The sequence below is a fragment of the Anarrhichthys ocellatus genome, unplaced genomic scaffold, assembly GCF_004355925.1.
Source record: "Anarrhichthys ocellatus isolate YVR2014 unplaced genomic scaffold, GSC_Weel_1.0 scaffold120, whole genome shotgun sequence".
In the NCBI taxonomy this organism is placed as follows: domain Eukaryota; kingdom Metazoa; phylum Chordata; class Actinopteri; order Perciformes; family Anarhichadidae; genus Anarrhichthys; species Anarrhichthys ocellatus.
Window position 1 is genome coordinate 696,128 of NW_022280150.1, and position 22,916 is coordinate 719,043.

At 42.3% G+C, this 22,916-nt stretch overlaps 1 protein-coding gene across 5 annotated transcripts; it reads left to right on the top strand.

The window, feature by feature from the left end:
- The first annotated feature begins 12,182 nt into the window (after nt 1-12,182).
- On the top strand, nt 12,183-21,706 carry LOC116399657 (mitochondrial carrier homolog 1). Of its 5 annotated transcripts, XM_031876967.1 has the most exons (13): nt 12,183-12,408; nt 14,244-14,328; nt 14,421-14,527; nt 15,299-15,361; nt 16,102-16,159; nt 16,405-16,456; nt 16,850-16,909; nt 16,994-17,087; nt 17,469-17,516; nt 17,597-17,664; nt 18,455-18,530; nt 19,163-19,286; nt 19,757-21,706. In XM_031876967.1, the coding sequence occupies exons 1-13, from the start codon at nt 12,268-12,270 to the stop codon at nt 19,912-19,914; spliced, it is 1,134 nt and encodes a 377-aa protein (XP_031732827.1). In that variant the 5' UTR covers nt 12,183-12,267; the 3' UTR covers nt 19,915-21,706. The 5 variants fall into 5 exon arrangements, with proteins under 5 accessions (XP_031732827.1, XP_031732829.1, XP_031732823.1 ...); XM_031876969.1 differs by lacking the exon at nt 19,163-19,286 and having other exon boundaries at nt 19,757-19,925; XM_031876963.1 differs by having other exon boundaries at nt 19,163-19,848.
- Nucleotides 21,707-22,916: the final 1,210 nt, after the last annotated feature.

The window sequence follows — 22,916 nt, forward strand, 5'->3', positions numbered from 1 at the left end:
AACTTGAGTCCTCATTGCAGTGCATATCTAATTGGTTTTTAGCAGCAGTTAAGATGTGGTGTGACCATAGATTGTAAATGAGAAGTGGACATAGTCATCGTGACATCACCCATTGGTTTGTGGACTGCCGTTATGAAGCCTTGAGTTCGACGATTTTGTCGTAGCCATTTTAGATTACACCCGTTGTTTTTTCACAACCATTGAGCAGATGTAACCATATTTGGAATGCGGAGGAGTGACGTAAAGACGCCATATAAGGTATGTATATATATTTTGCCATATTCTGGTAGCGCAGCAACCTGTCAATCACAGTAAGCCCGCCCTAAAGCATCCCCTGCTTTATGGTCTGTTTGACTCTAAATGAACATCATGCTGAATTGAAGAAGACTTGAAACTAGAGATTGAGACCATAAACTCATGTTCACAATGTTTACTGAGGTAATAAATCAAGAGAGAAGTAGAGTTCATAGACTTCTATTGTCAAATTGTTGGTTCATTTATATTTTTAATCAATTGATATTTCATGATATCTTTTTCATTTATCAGAATCTGAATCAGAACCGTTTATTGCCAAGTACATTACACATACAATGAATTTGACTTGGTGAATGGTGCATAACAATAAACAATAAACACAGTGCAATAACCGAGACAAAATTGAAAAAGATAAAAATATTAAATGGTAACAGTACTTTAAAACAAGTATATTGTAAAAGTGGCATAGAAAGGATGTGCAAGGGAGTGTAACAGTATGATTTATTTAACATTGAACACCTTTGGGGTACAGAAGGTAGTGGCTCCGGCTTGTTCTTTGTTTGCAGTTGTCAGCAGGTGACACTGATTGTCAGTTTATCTGCATTTGTCATGAACTGTCACCACCAAACACACAAACGTTATAGCTCTCAGACGACTGGGGTATCGGTTATCTAACTTTGTCTATGTTTTTGCAGCTGCATAACCCAGTAAACTTGTGAAACATGAAGAATACTCGCTACCAGCGAGCTCTGTGGATTAATTGCAGAGGGAGAAGTGGTCCCCCTGACATGTTTGTGGCAGTTTGTGGCCACAATATCACATCCCGTCATGGTGGACTCGACAGGGATAACGATCAACACAGAAGAGTTGTTACCACCCCACCCCCTCATGTGTGCCTGCCGCTTTCAGTACAACACAACACGCATCTAAGCTGCTAATGAGTTTTTACCATCTCACAGATGAGGGCACCTTTGCTAATTAACTCCAGCACACAGTCTCTGTTCTTGTCAGTGGATGACAGCATTTCAGCTGTTGAGTCACCATCCTCGCCGTCAGCAGGTCTTGTCAGCCGGTCTGCTCCGGACATGAGAGGAGACATTTAAAGTGGCCGATAAGGCCGGACCACTAGAACAAAGGCATGGTGGGAGCGAGATGATTGCAGCTCAGGGGACAAAAAAAGAGACTTTCAACGCCAAACAGATCATCTCGCGATTGAGAACAAACTGAATATAATTAAGTGAATGAAGTCAGTAATTAAGGCTGCCTGTGTGGCCATTGAAGTGGCCAGATATAATTTGGATTACTGAGATAGCATGCATAAAACAAGTACAGAGTGAAATGAGTCACGATTCACTTGGTTAGCAGAGGAGGCTGCTCTATAGAAACAGGGAAGGATGCTCTAACTAAACTGTTACTGAGTACTAAGAAGTAAAAGATAAATTATGATTGATCGATAAAACACGCAACAAATTACTGGAGTTAAAAATGTGATTTTATTAGGAGCACAAAACCATTTATTTAATTTCTGAAAATGAAAAGGACTCAAGTCAACTGCTCACCCAAAACACAAGGTCTGGTAAAGCCAGATCAGTAATATTAGACTTGAGTGCAACTTATTATATCATACCATGACAATAGATGGTATTCAGAGGAACAAGTGAGCAATCAAAATTCATTCTTCATGGGCATTCATTTGATCAAGAAGAAAAGAAGAATGTCAGAGGAAAGGACTATTGCTGAGGTCACACCCGGCGTGAAAGAGGTACCGTCTGATCTGCAGCCACAGTCGGGTCTTGTCACCATTCAGGCCACCACAGACACCCACAGCTACCATGAAAGAAAAGCGAGCCATCGGACATTGTACTACAGGAAAACATTAAAAGGACGTAAAGAAGAAAAAATGTACATGTGATGCCATTTCATCCTGACTACAAAGCTCTGATTGGTTAATTGTTACTCCAACTGGACTAAACAGCCTTATAGCTGATACAACCTGAGATGTGGTGGCGATTCAGAGGTCTGGAACCAGGGTGTCGATTATGACTGCACTTTTAATTCAACATTACATCACATTACATTAGTCATTTAGCAGACGCTTTTATCCAAAGCGACTTACAATAAGTGAATTCAACATTCAAGAGAACTACTAGTCACCAGAAGTCATAAGTGCATCTCCTTTTTCAAACAAGCATCTAAGAGCATAAACCAGGCCAAACGTACAGTGCAGAAACAAACTAATACAATAAGTGCAACAAACTAAGTGGAAGGCTCAGGGTAGTACTTCTTGAACAGGTGAGTTTTCAGCCTGCGCTGAAAGATGGGCAGCGACTCTGCTGTCCTGACATCAGTGGGGAGTTCATTCCACCATTTTGGGGCCAGGACAGAAATCAGCCGTGACCGGGTCGATCGGCCGCAGGGACCTCTGAGCGACGGGGCAACCAATCACCCCGAGGCAGCAGAGCGAAGTGGTCGGGCGGGGGTGTAGGGCTTGACCATGGCCTGGTGATAGGAAGGAGCTGTTCCTTTCACTGCCCTGTAGGCTAGCACCAGAGTCTTAAACTGGATGCGAGCTCTTACAGGGAGCCAGTGTAGAGATCGGAGAAGGGAAGTTGTGCAGGAGAACTTGGGGCGATTGAACACCAGGCGAGCTGTAGCTTTCTGGGCAAGCTCCAGCGTTCTGATGGCTGACGCCGGGGCTCCGGAAAGTAGAGAGTTGCAGTAGTCCAGGCGGGAGATGACAAGAGCCTGGATGAGCACCTGTGCCGTCTCATCAGTGAGGAAGGGGTGAATCCTGCTGATGTTGTAGAGCAGGAATCTGTTGAGAATGACAGTTGGTCATCCAGGGTCACACCCAGGTTCCTCGCAGTCCGAGTTGGCGTCACCATGGTATCGTCAATGGTGATGGACAGGTCTCGGTGCGGGCAACCCTTCCCCGGGAGGAACAGTAGCTCGGTTTTGTCCAGGATGAGCTTGAGGTGGTGTGTCATCATCCACTTCGAGATGTCAGCCAAGCACGCAGCGATGCGTGCCTCCACTTGAGTGTCACCGGATGGGAAATGACAAGACCAGCTGGGTGTCATCGGCATAACAATAGTAAGAGAAGTCATGCGAGCGAATAACAGAACCCAGAGATGTTGTGTAGAGCGAGAAGAGAAGGGGGCCCAGGACTGTACCTTGTGGAACCCCCGTAGTCAAGCATGTGTGATTCCGACACGGCCCCCCTCCATGTCACCTGGTAGGATCGACCTGTCAGGTAGGATGCAAACAGGGAGACTGCAGAGCCTGAGATGCCCATCCCCTCGAGGGTGGAGGATCTGGTGGTTCACAGTGTCAAACGCCGCAGATAGGTCCAGGAGAATCAGGACAGAGGAGAGAGTTAGCTATTGCGGCGTGAAGCGACCCTGTCACCGCAAGGAGGGCTGTCTCAGTCGAGTGACCCACTTTGAACCCGGACTGGTGGGGGTCCAAGAGGCTGTTTGTTCTGGTGGAGATAGGAAGACAGTTGATTAAAGTCAGCACGCTCAAGTGTTTTGGATAAAAAGGGTAGAAGAGAAACCGGTCTGAAGTTCTTGACATCAGAGGGGTCAAGTGATGGTTTCTTCAGAAGGGGAGTGACTCTGGCAGTCTTGAAAGCTGTGGGAAAGCATCGTGAAACAAGAGATGTGTTGATGAGGTGGGTGAGGAAAGGAAGGAGTTTAGTCACAATAGACTGAAGAAGAGGGGAGGGGATCGGGTCAAGAGAGCACGTGGTGGGGCGGTTAGATGTAACAAGGTTGAGGACCTCGTTTGGGGAGAGGGGAGCCAGATTGAGTAAGATGGGGCATGGAGAGGGGAGGGAGAGCTGTGGGGGAAGGGCTGGACAGGGTAGAGAGGGAGAGGGTGGACAGGGGTCTGAGAGGAGGATCTGATATCGTTTACCTTATTGTCAAAGAAGTTGGCGAAATCATCAGGGAGAAGGGAGGAAGTAGGAGGAGGGGGTGGGGGTTGGAGGAGTGAAGAGAAAGTTTCGAAGAGTTTTTTAGGATTGGAAGCAGAGGTTAGGATTTTAGAGCGGAAGAAAGCAGCTTTAGCAGTAGATGGAGAGGAGGAAAAAGTGGAAAGACGAGATTGGAAGTTAAGAAGGTCCTCAGAGAGTTTGCCTTTTCTCCATTTACGCTCAGCCTCTCTTAGGTATATCAGTACGCACTGAGTCCGACAGCCATGGGGCAGGTGGGGTTGGCCGTGCAGGCCTGGAGGTGAAGGGACAGAGGTTGTCCAAAGAAGAGGAAAGGGTGCCGAGGAGAAGATCAGTAGCAGTATCAGGTGATAGGAGAGAGAAGGATTCAGGGTCCGGGAAAGCAGAGGTAACAGAAGAGGAAAGATCAGCCGGGGAGAGGGAGCGGAGATGACTACGGGTAGAAACCATGTGGGTAGGTGGCAGAAGTAAGGGGGGAGAGGAGAGGGAGAGGGAGAGGGAGTAAGACAGGAAATAGTGGTCAGAGAGCTGGGGGGGAGTGACGAAGAGGTTAGCAGTAGAACAGTGTCTAGTGAAGATAAGATCCAGCTGGTTGCCAGCCTTGTGGGTAGGAGGAGAAGAGGAGTGGTAAAGGTCAAAGGAGGAGAGAAAGGAAAGAAGAGGTTCTAACTTATCAGTCTGGATGTTGAAGTCGCCGAGCAGGATGAGTGTGGAGCTATCCTCATGGAAGTGCGAGACTAATGTGTCGAGCTCTTCCAGGAACTCACCAAGAGGCCCTGGTGGGCGATACACAACAGCAATGGTGAGCTTGACTGGATAAGTGACAGTAATAGCATGAAATTCGAAAGAGGAAGGGGAGAACTGTGGAACAGAGACAAGAGAGTATTTCCATTTTGGGGAAATTAGCAGGCCAGTACCACCACCTCGCCTCGCAGCTCTGGGAGTGTGAGAGAAAGAGTACACGTCTGACAGAGCTGCGGGTGTGGTGGTGTTTTCTGGTGTGATCCAGGTCTCAGTTCTCAAGTCTCAACCTTCAAATAAAGGGTTTTAGTGCATTGTTTGCTATTTTCTTCAACCCATCTGATTTTGTTGTAGCGATGTGACAGATCTCAGCAGTTGCTTGTCAATGTTATCGTCACCAATAGTAATAATGGTTAAAACTAAAAAACTGTGATCTCTGTCCCCGGTATGTTCGGATGACCAGACCTCTCCGGTTCGCTTTCACCATCTCCAGATACTATTTTAATCACAATCATTAGTATAAGGGAAGTCTGTGGTAATGTTTCCCTGGACACTTCCCTGGAAGTGTGACCCTGGACGACCAATTCTCGTTCTCAGCAAACATTGCATCGGTTACACGCTCCTGCAGATTCCTGCTCTACAACATCAAAAGGATTCGCCCCTTCCTCACTGATGAGACGGCGCAGGTGCCGTCTCATCAGATGACTGTAATGTAATGTAATCTGTAATGTAATGTTTCACTGCAGCACCAAGGGGAATCTATTTTATCTGTTTGCAGGGATTTTAATGAACACTCATTAGTTGGCATTTGGAGTACCACCATGAGAGAGCAGTGATTAATATCTCAACCTCAGGACCATTGGAACTTAATAAATTTACACAAAAGAAATGGGGGGAAATGCAATAATGGGAAAGGATGGTTCGTCCAAGCACAGAAAAGCTTCATTTTATGGGTTATTTTTCAGGGTTGACAGGAAATTACAGCATATGAATCTCATTGAGGCATGATTGTTTTTTCTCCCCATTCTCTGTAGTTTCTGAGGCACCATCTTCTACTGATGCAGTTTAACACTACAGTCATTTTCAATGGAAGCCGGTGACATAAAGCCACAAACTGACGCCCCGACACAGGGGGGAGCATTAATGTAGGAAGTGCATATAGGTAAGCTACAGTTTTGCAGCAATGCCACTATCTACAAAATGGTAGTGAGCATACAATTTTAGAATGTGATTAAATGGACAGCCAGATCCAAAGATATACACCGCACTGGACATTGGTTGATTTTTAGCCTTAAACACGTGTCCAAAACGAGTCCTTCCCTCAATATATCGTTAAAAGACACTACACACGCTACAAACCTAAGTTGAGCTGGTCTCAACTTGTTTCAGCTCTCCGATGGCGCGGTTATGGGGAAACCAATCACCTTGTTCCATTCCGTCTAAAACAAATGCCGTTTGCCTGTGTAACGATATAACTATGTCGAAAATCGCTTGAGCAACAATTCAACAGCGACTCTGCGACAATGTAGCTGGATACGTTTGACAGTTTTTTTTCGTCAAACTATGACTCTCTAAAACCAATCAGTTAGGTTGTAAAACTATGGTGATTGGGGTGTGTTTCATTGAGAGTGAGACTGACCCATCAGACGGATAATAACACGTGGGAGGTAATCAAAAATAAGCCGCTACTGGAAAGTGAAGGCGAAAGTTTCAAGTTTAGATTTGAAGGACTCAACTGAATCAGACTGCATGGTGTCCATTATTTTTTTTAATCTTATACAGTTCTTTCCAAATGTTTGAACAGGTGCCATCTCCTGATATGTCCGTTCATCATAACACACATTTGAGCGAGGGGCGGTCGTTCTAGCTGCTTTATATCAATTTGCAATTTCACGCCAAGCAGCCCAGACACTGCCGACGACACAACTGCGCCGTAATATTTCAGGTTTATCTGAGAATGTCTGAGAAGTATACGGTTGTTAGCTTCTGTTTACAGACCAGAGGAGAGGACTGAAAAGTAATGCCCAACATTCTAAACTTTTACCCAAATGCTTACAACTTAACGGCACCAAGACGGAGGTTCTAGTTATTGCACCAGATGAATTTGTCCCTACGATCAAGCCGAGTATTGGTCCACTCTCCTCTGCTGCCCATTTCCACCTCCGCAATCCAGAGGTTATTTTTGATCGATCCATGTCGTTTGACCCCCATGTTAAGCAGCTGTCCAGATCATGTTTCTTCCACCTAATAAATATCAGTAAGTACTAGAGATGATTATACACGCCTTCATCTCTTCATTCATTGACTACTGTAACACACTTTTCTCATCACTCAGTGTATCTGCTCTCAGCCGTTTGCAGGTCATCCAAAATGCTGCCGCCAGATTACTTACCAGGACAAATAGACGGTCTCACATCACCGTGATCTCTTCACATTGATCTCTTCACAGTGATCTCTTCACTGGCTCCCTGTAGCATTTAGGATCCACTTTAAAAATCTCACCCTCACTTACAGAGCACTACACGGTCAGACTCCTACATATGTGGCTGAACTACTTCACCCATATTCACCCGCCCGCGCTCTCAAGTCAAACATGTTAAATGATCTGTCTGTCCCACACACTCGCCTTAAGACCCATGGTGACCGAGCCTTTGAGGCAGTAGTACCAAGGCTGTGGAATGATCTGCCTGCACCCCTACGGTTTGCGGTTTCTGTGAACTCATTCAAAAATCAGCTCAAGACACACCTGTTTAGACTGGTGGAATGAACTCCCCACTGACGTCAGGACAGCAGAGTCACTGCCCATCTTTCGGCGCAGGCTGAAAACTCACCTCTTCCACTGCAGACACCATCACAAAGTCTGCCGAGGTTCCTCTTATGAGACTGAAATGGTCTTTATATTTAGTTATTCTTAAAAAAGAATTTAAATGAAAGCTGCATTTGGGGTCAGAATAAATCACACTTTTAGTGTATATGGTGAATGTATTAGCAAACACTTATACATATTCATTCACCTCTGACAACAGACACCATCAGGGGTTACGAACCCACAGAACTACATCAACAATTTGACAAGAGAAGACAAGCAAAGGGGAATTATTAATCCATTACACTATTTGTCGGCCTGCTTTCAGAATTTGACCCGAGCACCAGGTGCACCGATCCATCCAAACCCTGTATTACCACCAGCTAATAAAATACTCAGGCTGTGCATGCATAACAAAGAACAGAAAAAACAATGTCCCTGGGATTAATTAAAGAAAGCTTTTAAATAAACGGAGCCAGCTCTGCAGATTTAAATGCGCAAAAGAGACTCCATCATTTCAATTTATGCTGAGCATGATGCATATATATTTAATCTAAACTTATATCTAACAGGATAGAGGAGGAATATAAAACCACACCTCTGTAATGGAATTCACCAAGCCTATAAAATATGACTTACAATCTACAACAGTAAAAATTAAGAGTCGACGTTCAACACAGTTCATATTTCAGCATGAATTCTTCGTGTGGCCCTATTTTAATAGGGCACGCACAACAAGCAAGCACAGCAGACCGGCTGGGCATCTCCATGCACACATGATATATTGGTTCATATAGGTGTCATATACTGTAGGTGTGTGTGTGTGTGTGTGTGTGTGTGTGTGTGTGTGTGTGTGTGTGTTCCCGTCCTGGACCCAGCCCCAGCATGCCTGCTGGTAATCAGCTCTCCAGGCTCACCACACACCTGGCTACAATCCCCACCAACCTCAGCAGTATTTTAACGCGACTCGTCTCCACAGCATTGTTCTAGTCACAGCGGTAGCTACGCTCAGGCCTCCAGCTTTAACACTCTTTGAGAGGAGTTTTCTTTCCTCGTAGGCTTGTCAACCAAATCAATACTTGTTTGTCCCTGGTGCTCAAGGGGTTCCTGGTAGCCTGTCTGCTCGTTCCCTCAGCTTTCTCTGTCGGCACACCGACCAGCCACCTACCGGAAAATCCCTCTGCTCCTATAGCACAACCTCAACTCACCTCAACTCTTTTTTGAAAATGTCATGAGGTCTAGGAAAGATGTGAAGGAGAATTCACAAGGAGTTAGGAAAAGACAACCGCGGTGCTCAAAGAATCCGACTCCACTTTCTCTAAACTACGTAATTATGATGCGACGGTGGATGTCACTGATAGGCCATGGTGAAACTACAATGAAAGAGTACAAAAACATAAAATATAAGATATGGCCCCGTGAAATCTACTATATAGACCTCCTTTGGTAAATATTGCCTTGTGCAATAACATAGATTCAATCGTTCGGTTATATTTAGTTTTTTAACAGTTTAATAATTTATTATAGGCAAAGCTTTTTTTCATACTGATGCTTCTTATTATTAAGAATGATAATTTGTTCATTGACAGTTTGTTATATTTACTGTTCATTTGACTTTCTATTCTTGTTTTGTTTTTTTACTTATTTGTTACATGTTAGAAGTAAATAAATGGTAAATACATATAAAATGAAACAAAAGGATTGTCACTGTCTATTCATATTCATCAACATGAATACCATTAGTTTATGACTGTATGACATGTTAAACCTGTGCAAGATACGCATATCGGTTTTTTTCACGGCCCAATAGTGCGTCACTATATTGCCGCCGCAAGGAATTGTGGGGCGGCAATACCTTCTTTCGTTTGGTAAAGGATGGTCCAGTGTATCCTGCTAAAGGAGCTAAGAAAGGAAGGAACAAAACAGCAAAGTTGTGGGTCTCAAAACCAAAACGATGAGCTAAAAAAGAGCTGAGGAGAACGGAAAAGTTGCTAATCGTCAGAGACTCCTTTCTCATTACACACTTAGCCATTTGATCCATAGTTTATTTCAAAATATAAATAAAAAGATATCACGATTATTTTGACTTGAATTCACACCAGACACAGTATAATAGTTCATGTCAGACTGGGGAAGGATACATGAGGACAGGGTGCATGAAAGAAAGGCTTTCTCAAAGCCTCGTTTTTACAAGCAGCACTTCGCTGCTTAGAAAGCTGTGGTATGAAGTAAGCGATGTGTCCACCTGCAGTCTGAGGGCTTGTGTCTGTCAGCATGAATGCAAACGGTCAGTGGGCTGAAACCAGCACCTGCCAGTATGACAGTAAATCAACTCACCCACAGTGTCAGCAACTAAACCACACTCGTTTGTGGGGTGTGTGTGAGTATGTGTGTGTGTGTGTGTGTGTGTGTGTATGTGTGCATGTGGAGGGGGGAGGGGGCTCCTACTTATATTCTTTCATCCAGACAGCAGATCGTTGATGTCATATGATAAAAAGAGGCCATATGAGCTGGTATTCAGCGGTTTGCGATGAACGATATGGCCATATGCAAACAATGACTGCAGATGACAAGCTGATTGAAGTGTCTCGTTGACATTTCCACCATTCAAGCTTTGATTCTTTTCTCCCATAAAGGAAAAATTAGTCTTCTAGTCGAAGGGAATCAGCGTTGCGTTTCTAATCTTTTTTTTAAATTAATTTTTTTCATAATGATGTGTCTGTTGTTAGTTGGAACAAGATGAGTGAGAGTCCACATCAGCTCAGGTCCATCTAAGCCCTCGGTGCAGCAAGAAGCAAGCCTCAGACCTCTAAGTGTAACTCTCAATCTGTTTGAACTTTCTCTGGTATTTGATAACTGGTTCTAATGAGTTTGACCACAGTGGATTATTATTTTAAATATTATACGATGTAATGTCTGAGTTTAAAGTTTTTTTTTCATCCTATTTTCTCCTTTTTTAAATTCACTTGATGTAGACTGGGACAGGGACGCCCTGGCCTTTGAGCAGCACGTATTGGCTCCAGAGAGTTAAAAAGTAGGATGTAGACCCTCAAGTCTGTGGGCTCCGCAGCGTATTTCAGAATCGGGTTCATTGCCAAGTAGCTTTTTACATACAAGGAGTTTGCCTTGGTGCTTTGGACCAATAACATTTGTAAGAGACAAAATAGTAAAAGCAAATACTGCAAAAGACAAGAAACATAAATATTGAATAGAAATGTTTACAATAAAAAGTATAAAATATATCAGTTTTAAAATCAAAGAGTTGTACAGTTTTGTGCTGGAATGTAGATTAAAAAATGACAAGGGAATGAGTAAAAGTTCACAAGATTTAGTATAAAGAATATACGCAGATGAATGTCAGTTGATCCGTCCTCTTATTATTTCATATCATTATGTTATCATAACCATCATCACTGTCATACTATACTCTTTTCTTTGTTTATTCACCAACTGCTGCTGGTTCCTGGATCACAGAGAGGACAACAGGACCCAGGGCCATTGTAAAGCTAAGAGCACCACCTGCTGGATGTATTTTAAAGCTTCGTTTACATTCATCTGGGTCTAAAGAACAGATGTCAAAACTCCTTGGTGACCTCAGAAATTATAAAAACTCATGTATTGGGACTATTCTTAAATTTTTTCTTGTATACCAAATATTTTGAAATATGTGGTACGTTTCATATGAACCTCCTAGAAGATACAAAGTATAATCTATTCAATTTTACAGATACGGAAATGAAAAAGACTACACAACAATATAATTGGAATGACTCTCTAAAAGTATTTTAACCTCCTTGTCCGAAATAGCCGGAAGGATGTAGGTGGGACGAAGAAAGTTATGACAACATATATTATCTGTTTTTTATATGGTGTCGGATAAGTATTGTTAAATGTCGGTTTTATGAAAGCATCTCTGGTACCTCCTGGTCCACTCTTTCCTAACGTAATAATATAATAATGTATATAGCTGGGGTCTCATTTATAAAACAATGCGTAGGATCCACTCTATATGTTTGCCACACAAATATTCAGATTTATAAAACATTGCGTATGCCTGCCTCCGTACAATCTATTTTTATAAATCCCTAATAAACCTGTAAAAGGCGTTCAATTTAGGGAGGATTGGAGGATTGGGATTGGTCCTCTGTCTGCACAAGATTAGAAAAAGGTGGTGTGCACGTGTGTTCATGTGATGGCACGAGCCAGACTCCGCCCAAGTGTTTTGGTTCAGCTGTCACGTGGCATTATTTTTAGCAATAATAAGTCCTCATATTCATAACAAAACATCTATTTTGCTCGCGCTCTGTCTCATACATGAGTATGATTTATTACAATAGTATTTCGTCCCTACCTAAATTACCTATGAAACAGTGCATATTATTTTGAAAGTACAATGCGGAAATTGTTTTTTCAGTTGCCCTCCCACTCCAACAGAGTGTGACTGCAGCCGCGGCGGGGCACTCCTGCAGAGCATGAAGCCGTCTCCCTCCTCTACGGACGGCAATTAAAGATGGAATTGTCCGGTCAGGCAGTCGATGTCGAGCAGGATGCTCCACCGACCCTCGTGGATGTGGACACCGCGGTGCTGCTGCTGGGAGCGGGAGTAACCGCCTTCACGCATCCGCTGCTGTATGTGAAGCTGCTAATACAGGTAAGTTAGCTGCTGTTAGCTAGCTAACCGCAACTCTTATGACTGTGTTGTGTCAACGCGTCGACTGCTGTGTCGTTTATGGAGTCCTCCAAATGTCCCCCACGTCCCCATGCACATTTTTTTAATCAATGTATCGGCCAACGACAACCGGCTTGTTGCTCGTTATATCCACGGTCGTTAAACTGGCAGAAGAGTCCCGCTGCGTTGCGCTGTTCTTCCGGTAAGAGGAGATGCTGTACGGCAGATATGAAGGTATACTTGTGACTGTATTACGCAAACAAAAATAATGTTTTGAGAGTAAATATATCACACTGAAATCAAAAATCAAGTTTGTAAGTAAAAATATATAAACTGAGAATAAACTATTTGTTAGTTTTGCTTATGAAACTATCATTTTTGGCTGCAAATCAAAAACCTTTGCTGTCAAAACATGTTTTGTTAAAGACACAAATATACCTTCATAGCAGAGAACCGCCTCTCTGTGGAGCTCCAGTGGGGTTTGAAAGCCACAGTTTTGCCCTTATTTATAATTTGTCAGACATGAATGCACATTTTCTTCACATAAGTCTACATAATTGTTCTCATGTCAAATATTTCCTCAGTTTTGACTGAGAATCCCAATGTGTGCTCTGAACCCTCGTCCCGTTGGAAAAGAAGCTGCATTTAACCATGTTTGAATAAAAAAACAGTGTCACAGAGAAATAGTGCATGAGATACTACAACATGTCTAATTGTAATGGCTGGCTCCATAGCTGCTCCTTTTGCATGTGGATAGACTTTGACACAATGTAGCTAATGTATATGCCCACATCAGCCCAATGAGGACAGATGTGGGCCGTCGGGCACTACACCTGATCCTGTGTGGTGTGTCATAGTGGAAGACAACTGTTGCTGCATCGCAGCATCCTGATAAACACTAAGGTGCCAGAATTTCTCGCTGACCAATTGGAGCACAGAGCACTCTAGTGCAAGACCCTGCAGCTGTCAGTGGGAGCCGGCCCCCGAAAACCTCCCTGATCGTTTCTGTGCTTCACACAAGTTGTGAAAGACGGGCGAGCTATTGATTTGTCAGGGTCAAATGTATAGTCGGTCATGTCTCTCAGCCAATTCACAGCGAGATAGTATGAGCGTATGTTCATCCAATAGGAAGAGGACAACATGGTGTACTCTGGTACCGGCACACATCTTTTTTTTTTTTAGTTAGCAAACTTGTGAAATTGTCCCTCCTGGAGTCTGTTAACCATCATTTCCAAGCTGCTAGGCTGCCCTGATTAATATCATGACTTTATGATCACAACGTCATCTGACAGAAATCCTGCAGGCTGGTGTGATACCTGTGCTGTGTGATCAGCATCTAAAATGATTGATTAGAGGACAGACGGTTGTTGACAGGCAGGATACGGATTTGGGAAAACCCTGTTTTTGTTTGAGAAAAAGCCCGACCTCATCACAGATTAAGATAGAATATGATCATCCTTTATTAGTCCCACAGTGGGGACATTCTGCAGGAATACAGCAGCAACGTGGACAGTGCAACAAGAGACATCAGCCGGAAACGATACAACAAAAGTACAATACATAATCAAACAGTAAAGGTATAATAAATAAGTAAATCATAAAAAATAAAAAAAAGCTAAAATTACAATATTATCAGATACACATTATTGCACATATGAGGTAGGAAATATTGCTCATACATACATTATTGATACTGATATTGCACATGAATGAGTTTTTTTAACTTTTAAATAGAACCGGCTTAATGACGGGCCGTGGTGTTTTGGGTCAGCGTCACCCTTGTGGCTTGTGTTTAATCTCCGGCTCTGTTGTTTCAGGTGGGACATGAACCGCTCCCCTCAACGGTGGGCACCACTATGTTCGGACGAAGAGTCCTGTACCTGCCCGGCTTCTTCTCCTACGGTGAGCGAGTGATGCCGGAGTAGTCGATGTCGTATCGCTCGCCGTCAGACAAGTTGACAGCAGCTGACGGTAAATGTAAATTGTGCTTCCAGCGCAGCACATCGTGACGGTGGACGGAAAGAGAGGGCTCTTCCGCGGCCTGTCGCCTCGCATCGTGTCCAGCGCCATCTCCACTGTGGTCAGGAGCAAAGTTAAACAGGTACACTGTCTGACATGAAGGCTGCTGTGCTTTTGAAAAGATAAAATTCTGATTGGATTGTACTGTATCTATCTATATATCTATATATATCTATCTATAAAAAAAAAAAATAAACTTGCTCAGCAAAATATTTATGTTGAACAGTTTTTTTTCATGTGTACTTGACTCACACAGAACGCAAATATTACTCAAATGTCTGTGAGGTTCCACAACGGCACAGAGCAGCTGTCATCACACACAGCTGGATATCATGACCTCATCACCTTTAATCATCATCTGCATGATACAGTCTCTCCATCATTTGGTAAAACTATAGTTCAAATGTCTCCACAGTGCTTCTCAATACAATGAGAGGATAATCAGCACAGATCAGTTCATACAAACACAGTCCTGGTTCTAGCGTCTACACTCCGTATCTGAGTCTTCTTACTGTGAAGTTCCCCCTTTCTGTTAGCGTTCTTCCATCACAGGTCAAAAGCACCGCTGGAGAAAAAAGGAGGGAATGTTATAACAAAAAGGATTGTTATTTACTTTATTGAACAGTGTCATGTTACAGTTTTATTTCATATTTATTTAACGTCAGAACCATTCAGAATCAAGGTATTTGTTTCTGAAGTCAAACAACTCTCTCAAGACCGAATGGGCTCATATGAGTGGATCTTGAATTGGGTCCATTACGTCGGTCATAAGAGAGATGTCTTTGGGTAAAAAGGTTGTTTGAAAGCATTTAAAGATGTGGATATTGTCGAGTGATGTCACTTCTTTCTTCAGCAGGTGGAGATTCTTTCCAAGAGAGAGGACCTGCAGACTTCCCTCAGGAAAGTGGTCAAAGAGGTGAGAGGTCAGCTACTCCTGAGTAACATCCCGACTTATTTAAATCAGAGTCTAACTCAAGTGCCTCGTACTTTCTGTTGGAGATCTTGGTATGTCGCGGTAGTGTTTCCCAGCACCAGATTCTCTTTAAGAAAACTTGTTTTACTGCAGCAGGGTCTGCTCCTCTCAGTCCTGGTTCTGGTTCTCCCATGCCTCAGCTCAGCCTCCCTCCAGCCGTATTGCTGGAGGGAGGCTGAGCTGTTTCTGGTGAACCTGTGTGGCAAAAATCGCGTCGTCATATGTCGCGGTAAATCGTCAGACATTAAGAATAACTATGTAGATACAAGTGATGATCCTTGTTTACTCCTGCAGCTCATTGTTAAACAGGCTGTTTCATAGCCAGCTAACAGCTGCTTGCAGTGACTTTCACTGTTCCGTTATGAGATGCATCTATTTGAGGAGCTCTCCAACATGTAACGCATCACGGTTCAAGACAGACAGAGTCTGGAAAAGTGCAGCGGCAGAAGTTGACTTTAGTTGATCACGTGTTCTATTTTGTCATTCTTTGAGCCGACGGTTGGGGAAGCTGACATTAGACGGTCACAGCTTATTAATCTTTATTAACGTTCACAATTTAAGTTCTTTGGCTTCTGTTTTCAAATGAAAAATAGTTTTGTTGAAAACAATGTTTTTAATCAATGTACCAAAAAAACGTATATATTATTATATCACCGTCTCTTCAAACTGTCTCCTCTCTCCAGACCTCGCATGAGATGATCATCCAGTGCCTGTCCAGAGTAGCCACTCATCCTCTTCATGGTACGTCCTCATTAAGGCTGTCTGCAGCAAACACATCCACTTTAACAGTAACACATTGCAGAAGGTTCTGCTTCTTCTCTTTATCGTTCTGAAATGATTTGACCATCCGTCCATTTTAAGCGGCCTTCAGTAAATGCCATGTTGTCAGTCCCCTTACAGCTGATGTCGCATACTGGCTGAATGGAATGGAACCAAGTAGGAAATGGCTTGTTGGGCTCATCATCTGTTCTGCTTTCCTTTGGCAGTGATGTCAGTGCGGTGTATGGCCCAGTTTGTTGGCAGAGAGGTCAAGTACGGGTAAGACTTCATACAATGCTGCAGATATGCCTCAATGCTTTATTTTAATCAATTCTCATGACTAAGTAAGCAACCATGAGGTTATTCATGAAATATATGATCCTTGAATATTCAGTGACCTCGTAGAGTAACCTCTGATAAATACAAGTCCCTCCGTGTAATGTGCATTAACAGGAAGTAACCCAGCTCTGATATGCAGTGAGCGTGTCGTTACATCATAAACATGTGGCTTTAAACTGGATAAAAAGCAGCTTCTCTCAGACAAAACATGTAACCGTTTAAAAAAAAAAAGAGAGAGTTTTCAGAGCTTGTGAAACGTTGAACATGAGCTTCTTGCTTGTAGGAGTTTACACTGCAGACATTCTGTTAATGGACTTTGTGTCACATTTGCAGTGGGATGTTCAGTTGCATGGTCAAGATTTTTCAGGAGGAAGGAGTGGCTGGATTCTATGTGTGAGTCATAACGTCGCTGTTCATCACTAAAATGTGTTCTACACTTTGACCTGCACCGGGCTGAGCCGTGTTGTGTGTTGGCAGTGGTGTCGTTCCCCACGTGGTGGGAGAGCTGCTCTTCCTGTGGTGCTGTAACCTCCTGGCTCACTTCATCAACACCTACGCTGTGGACGAGAGTGTAAGTCCATCACCTTCTCTGATGCTGCAAGAAAACAAGCTGCTGCTATGTGTTTACTCTCTCATTCTTACTGATACAAATGAGTGTATAAAGAAGCTGATATAGTTTTTAACCTTTTACAACCATAGGGTTAGAAGATATGGGCTGAACCTCTGTGGTCCCAGTCAGCAGACGAGATGTACTCGTGTCCCATCCGACCCGTTTGCAGTTCATATATAACGCATATACAACTGTTGCTTTAACTTACTCCTCTTTCACCGCAGTGAAAATGTTGTAAAGTTGTTACTCAGCTCTACAACTATTATAGATGTATCTTTTTATTTCATGCATGCAAACTAAAGGAAGTGCTGTTTCACCTCTCTGCTTGTACTTCTGTTGCAGTTCAGTCAGGTCTCAGCCATAAGGAGCTACACTAAGTTTGTGATGGGCGTAAGTTCAACATTCAAACTGTTTGAAATGTTTCTCATATGCAACGTTTCTTCATGTTCATGGAGCGTGTTCTCCTCTAGATTGCAGTGAGTGTTCTAACATATCCGTTCATGCTGGTGGCTGATCTCATGGCAGTCAACAACTGTGGGTGAGTCATTCTTTCAAACATTGCATTCACACATTCATACTCGGGGACCAGATGGACCTTTCACTACGGAAGTCCTGAAAGCATCCCTGAGTCTGATCTGAGTGACTTTCTTCTCCTGTGTCTTAAGAACAGGTCAAATAAATGTTTTCTCAGGATCATCTATTTTTTAATTAAACGTGTTTCTAAGTGAATATTTCTCTGTCACGATCAACTGTTTGTTGTCATATTTATTGTGAAAGTAAGATTAGCGCTGATTAAAATACATTTTTAGCCAAAAGAAAGACATGACAGTAATGGTACATATGTTGTTAACACACAATATATAAATGTGTATAAACTCCCCTGTATGAAAGCCTTTAGTCCTATTTAGAACATGGGGTAGTGGTGCACTTTAGCCTCAACGCTTCATGCTGACAATAAAAAAAAATTAAAAAAACATCTGCAAAAACTTTTCTTTACCTGTTTCGCAGATTCATTTTTAACTTAAAAAGATTATCCTTGCAAAACCATATTTCACCTGTTCTTAAGTCATAAACAGGAGAGAAAACGAGTGCGATCAATTGGCCCTCAGGGCTTCCGTATCTTACTCTCCAGCATGCAGTCAGTTCATTTCGTCTGTTAGCTCATACCTGAGAAAAACAGGTGGAGTAGTGAAGTAAAGGCGGTTCATGTTCTGCAAATAAACAAGTTGATACAAGTATATTGAGAGTGAATCTCCTTCAGTTTGACCGCGTCTCAGGCTTTGTACTCGTACTGTATCTGTCTGACTGCTTGTGCTTTGTGTTGTCAGCCTGGTGGCAGGTCTTCCTCCTCGCTCCCCCATCTTCATGTCCTGGCTACACTGCTGGAATCACCTGAGCAACAAAGTACAGTCTAGCAAATGCAGTGACATCACAATGACACAAACAGATCCTCGTAGCTGTAGTTTATTTATCCCAAGGGAGGTGGTTGTGTACAGGAAGGAGTGCAAAGATTTCATATCAAATATCAATACGGTGCAAATCCCAAATATACTCCGTTAAGTTATGTATCTATTATGTGTTTTCATAATGAGTCATTGAAATGTAGCATTCACACACAGAGGTACATCTTTAAATCCTTTTAGATCCTGTTCGAATATGTTCAGTGTTTTTACAGTAAAGTTCAGGGCTGTGCTTCGTTTAAACATCTGAAACAAAAAGGTTTAGAATAGAGGTCGGCCGATTGGTAAAGGCCGATATAATATTGATAGTTTGGATCAGGAAACCACTGTCGTAAATAATAAATAGCTAAATAAATAGCCTATATGAATCTGGACCTGAACATTAAAATAACCATGAAAATAACAGTTATTTTTTAGAAGTGAATTTATCTCTGGGACGTCAGTCTGTTTATGACGTGAGGCTACTTTTGCATTCGGCATTTTTAATAATCCAGTTTTGTCACTCTGAATTTAAATCCTTCGTAAGAGAATCTCCTGAAGTGTGATTTGATTGGAATATGTTCTATTTATTTACAGCGGGCGATGCACTGGTCCAGTGGTGGCTGCCTAGGATTGTGTCCAACTCGTGTGATCCAAACATTTCCAATAACTCCAGAGCTTGTAAAGTCTAAAAGTCAAAATGTATTGAAAAAATATCGAGGTAATCATTTCCAAAATTCACACGTTCGAACAAAATCGATTACTTCAATCCATATTTGTTGGCGCCTAGCTCTTAAAAGCATTTTCAATGCGGTGAAAGAAAAGGTGTTTGCACTCCGGCTTGCTGCACACAAAGGTAGGAGTGAGTTAAAGTTACATGTGAAGGATTAGCTTTGTCTTGTATCGGGGACAAAAAGCTGATAGTGTTGCTTTATATATTCAAGAGACAACTTTTCTGGGGAGAATTAAGACTGAACAGCGGTCAGATATGACATGAATACTCCTGCCGAGGTCCTGTCTGCACCGGTTATTTGGCTAAATGGGTTGACCTCTAGCTCAGAACCTCTACATCCACACACAGCCTTTAGTCTGAGCAGGTCTTTTAAAGGCTGATACTCTTATTGTGTACTGAAGATGTCAGTAGTAGGTAATCCAAAGCATTTACAGCCGGTATGTGTCCCCTCCTGTCAGGGTCACCTCTTCAGAGGATCCAGCTTCTTCTTCCGCCGGGTTCCTGTGACCTCGCTGCCCGACATCGAGGACTGACGTCGTCATCGTCATCTGCTCACAAACATGTTCCTCCAGATGTAGCAGGAGCAGCAGAGATACAGTTCAAGGAGTGCCAATGAACTTTTCCAGTTAAAATGAAGCTTCTTAAAGCTACACCATCAGGAGTGTGAGGGGAGCAATATTTCTATCTGTTTCATCTCCAATGACAGATAACACGACATGAATGCTTTAATGGAGTCGAGTAGCTCTCTGTCCGTGTCCTCTTGAACTGAGCTTTTGGGCGCTCCTCTGAAATGGTTTGTAACACTTATCAGCTGAAACATTCAAATGGATTTATATATATTTACATACATATATAACTTACTTAAACGGTGCTCTGGTGGTTCTGTGCCGCTGGCAACAAATATAACCAATTGATTCCAGTGATGACACCAATGCTGTGACACAATATATTACATGTTTGTCTCTGTCTGGTATCAGAACTTCTGACGGTGATTCTGCTGCTTCCTCTTCATAAAGTAAAGCTATCAGAGCTTGTAGTCGGGCCTCCTAATGCAGACCAGTGGATTCTACATGTCGGCGGATGTTTTCACTGGGATCAAAGTTTGCTCTTTGCTTTAATATTCATACACTACTGCTTGTTGTGGAGGGAAAAGTGTTTGCAGATCAATAGAAGTTTACAGCAGTGATTCCCAAAGACTGGGTCGGGAACCATAGCTGGGTCGCAGGAGGCAGCTGGGTTATTTAGAGGAAAGATTGTGAGGAATCATCTCATGATTATGGAATGATGTTATTATGAGGGAAGATATGAGGAAAGATCTCGTTATTAAGAGGAAAGATCTGAGGAATGATGTTATTAAGAGGAAAGATGATGTCATGAGGAAAAGGACCTACAAAGTGCAACGCTGAAAGACAGTACAAACATATTCAATAACGTCATTGTCATGCAGTGTAGTGTGACCAAATCAATTCATATATCAACGGGGACAGAAATGGCTGTTTAGGTCCACGAACACAAGGTAAGACTCATTCATAAACCTTGTTTTCAACAATAATACAAAATAAAACCATGAACAGGAAACAAGAATCAATGAATACATAAATATCGAATAATAACTTATAACATATACATTGTAAGCTGACAATAGAACGTATGATGAAATTAAAATATGGAATCAGAATCAAAAAACTTACTCAATTTGATCACAGAAAAATCATGAGATCATACTGACAATCAGAGATTATAGAAAAGTGTTAATGTCAGTAATATGAAATACTGAAGTTACCCAGTGAGCACTAACCCGGATTTCAACGTTGATTTCTGGTTGAAAACACGTTGAAATGAGGTCTGAACGTCTTAGACCTATTTTCACCGTCTTTTCAACCGGCTAAATTACGGTTACAATATCAACTTGTCACAAAACACCAATTTCTTTTAAAATATTGATGGTTTGTTAAGTTGTAGGTTGAAAGAGACGCGAGTTTGATTACTTTAAACGTATTTCTCCAAAATCATATTACGCTGGCTGGTGATATGTGGTCTACATGACGCGATTTCAACGCATTTAATGTTTCATATAAAACGTAAATATGGAACTATAGACTGTGTGCTGCCAACAAGAAGCTCCCAGGACATCATGAGAGCGCTCTCATGATGTCCTGGGGGCGTGTTCCAGCAGTAAACAGAGACTCTTATTGTTTAGTGCTCACTGGTAGTGTGAAGATAACACTGATTTAATAAAAAAGGTTGTGGTACGCAGATAGCACAGTATTGATCTAGATCCAGGAGGTGGCAGCAATGCCACGTAATTGATGCCATAAAACCCCAAAGACGAAGAAGAAGAAGTGTTCTTGCTCCCCCTGAAGAAGACACGTGTGGAAACGTAAATAAATAGAGATTGATGAAGTGAACAGGTGTGTGTGTGTCTCCTTCAGCCACAGAAGAGTTCCAGCAGCAGCACAAGTTTGATGAGATTGAGTTGTTTCTTTGTTTGAAATTCATAAGGCTTCATAAAACTCTTCTTAAGGTTATAAAGAATAAAACATTGTGGAAATGTTTTATAAGTTCAGCGTTCATGACGCATGTCAAAGTGACAACGGTGTGTGTGTGTGTCTGTGTGTTTCTTTCCTTCTGCTTATCAATGCCTTGTCAACAAATTATGCATATAATGGTTTATGGGCAGATGGGAGTTTGTCAGTGTTGGGGAAGTTGTAGATGATTGTTTACAAGTTTTTGATGACGATAATCGCAATAATATTGTTAATATTCGTAGTAATAATGAGAACACATCAAAAAGAATAATATGAGTCCTGTGTTACACAGCACATTATAACTACCATAACTTTATTCAGTTATTCAGACACATAGAGAACTGCTCCAACGTGTCAGAACAGATTATCATTTCTGTTTCTGAAATGCAATAATGTGTTACAAACATCAATAACACCTTATAGCATAACTTTATGAGTTTTAAGTAAAGTGACAGCACTGTAAGTTATTAGCTATTGTATGAAAGCTACTATAACACTCTTATAAGAACTTATGAACAGTATTTGATGGCTGTGAGTGAAGTGTGAGACCAAATACAAATTCACAATGATGATCAGAGACATGTCAAGTCTTTATTTTCCAATAGTTGTAAATATGAATAAGCTGTGTATAAATTGATTCAACATTCATCTTTCTGGTGAAGTAAAGACACAGCTGATGGAATATTAACCATTTCAAATTGCAGAAACTCTGTTTTGGTCAGATTCATTATTAATGAAGGAATCCATGAGAAACTAGGTGTGATTTGAGACCTCATGTTTCAGGAGTTCTCAGCCAAAACAGGAAGTGTTTTATAAAAGTCCTCATGGTGGCGCTCTCCCATCAAAAAACATTTGTTCTCTTGTTAAACCTCCACCTACAGCCTCTGCCAGCAACCTGCACGTGCCGCCTCCGCCTGCAGATTCTGGTCGACAGCTGTGGTCAAACCTCCACCTCCAGCCTCTGCCAGCAACCTGCACGTATCGCCTCCGCCTTCAGATTCTGGTCGACAGCTGTGGTCAAACATCCACCTACAGCGGCAGAGGCGCCATGTGCAGGTTGCTGGCAGAGAATGAAGCTGGATGTTTGACC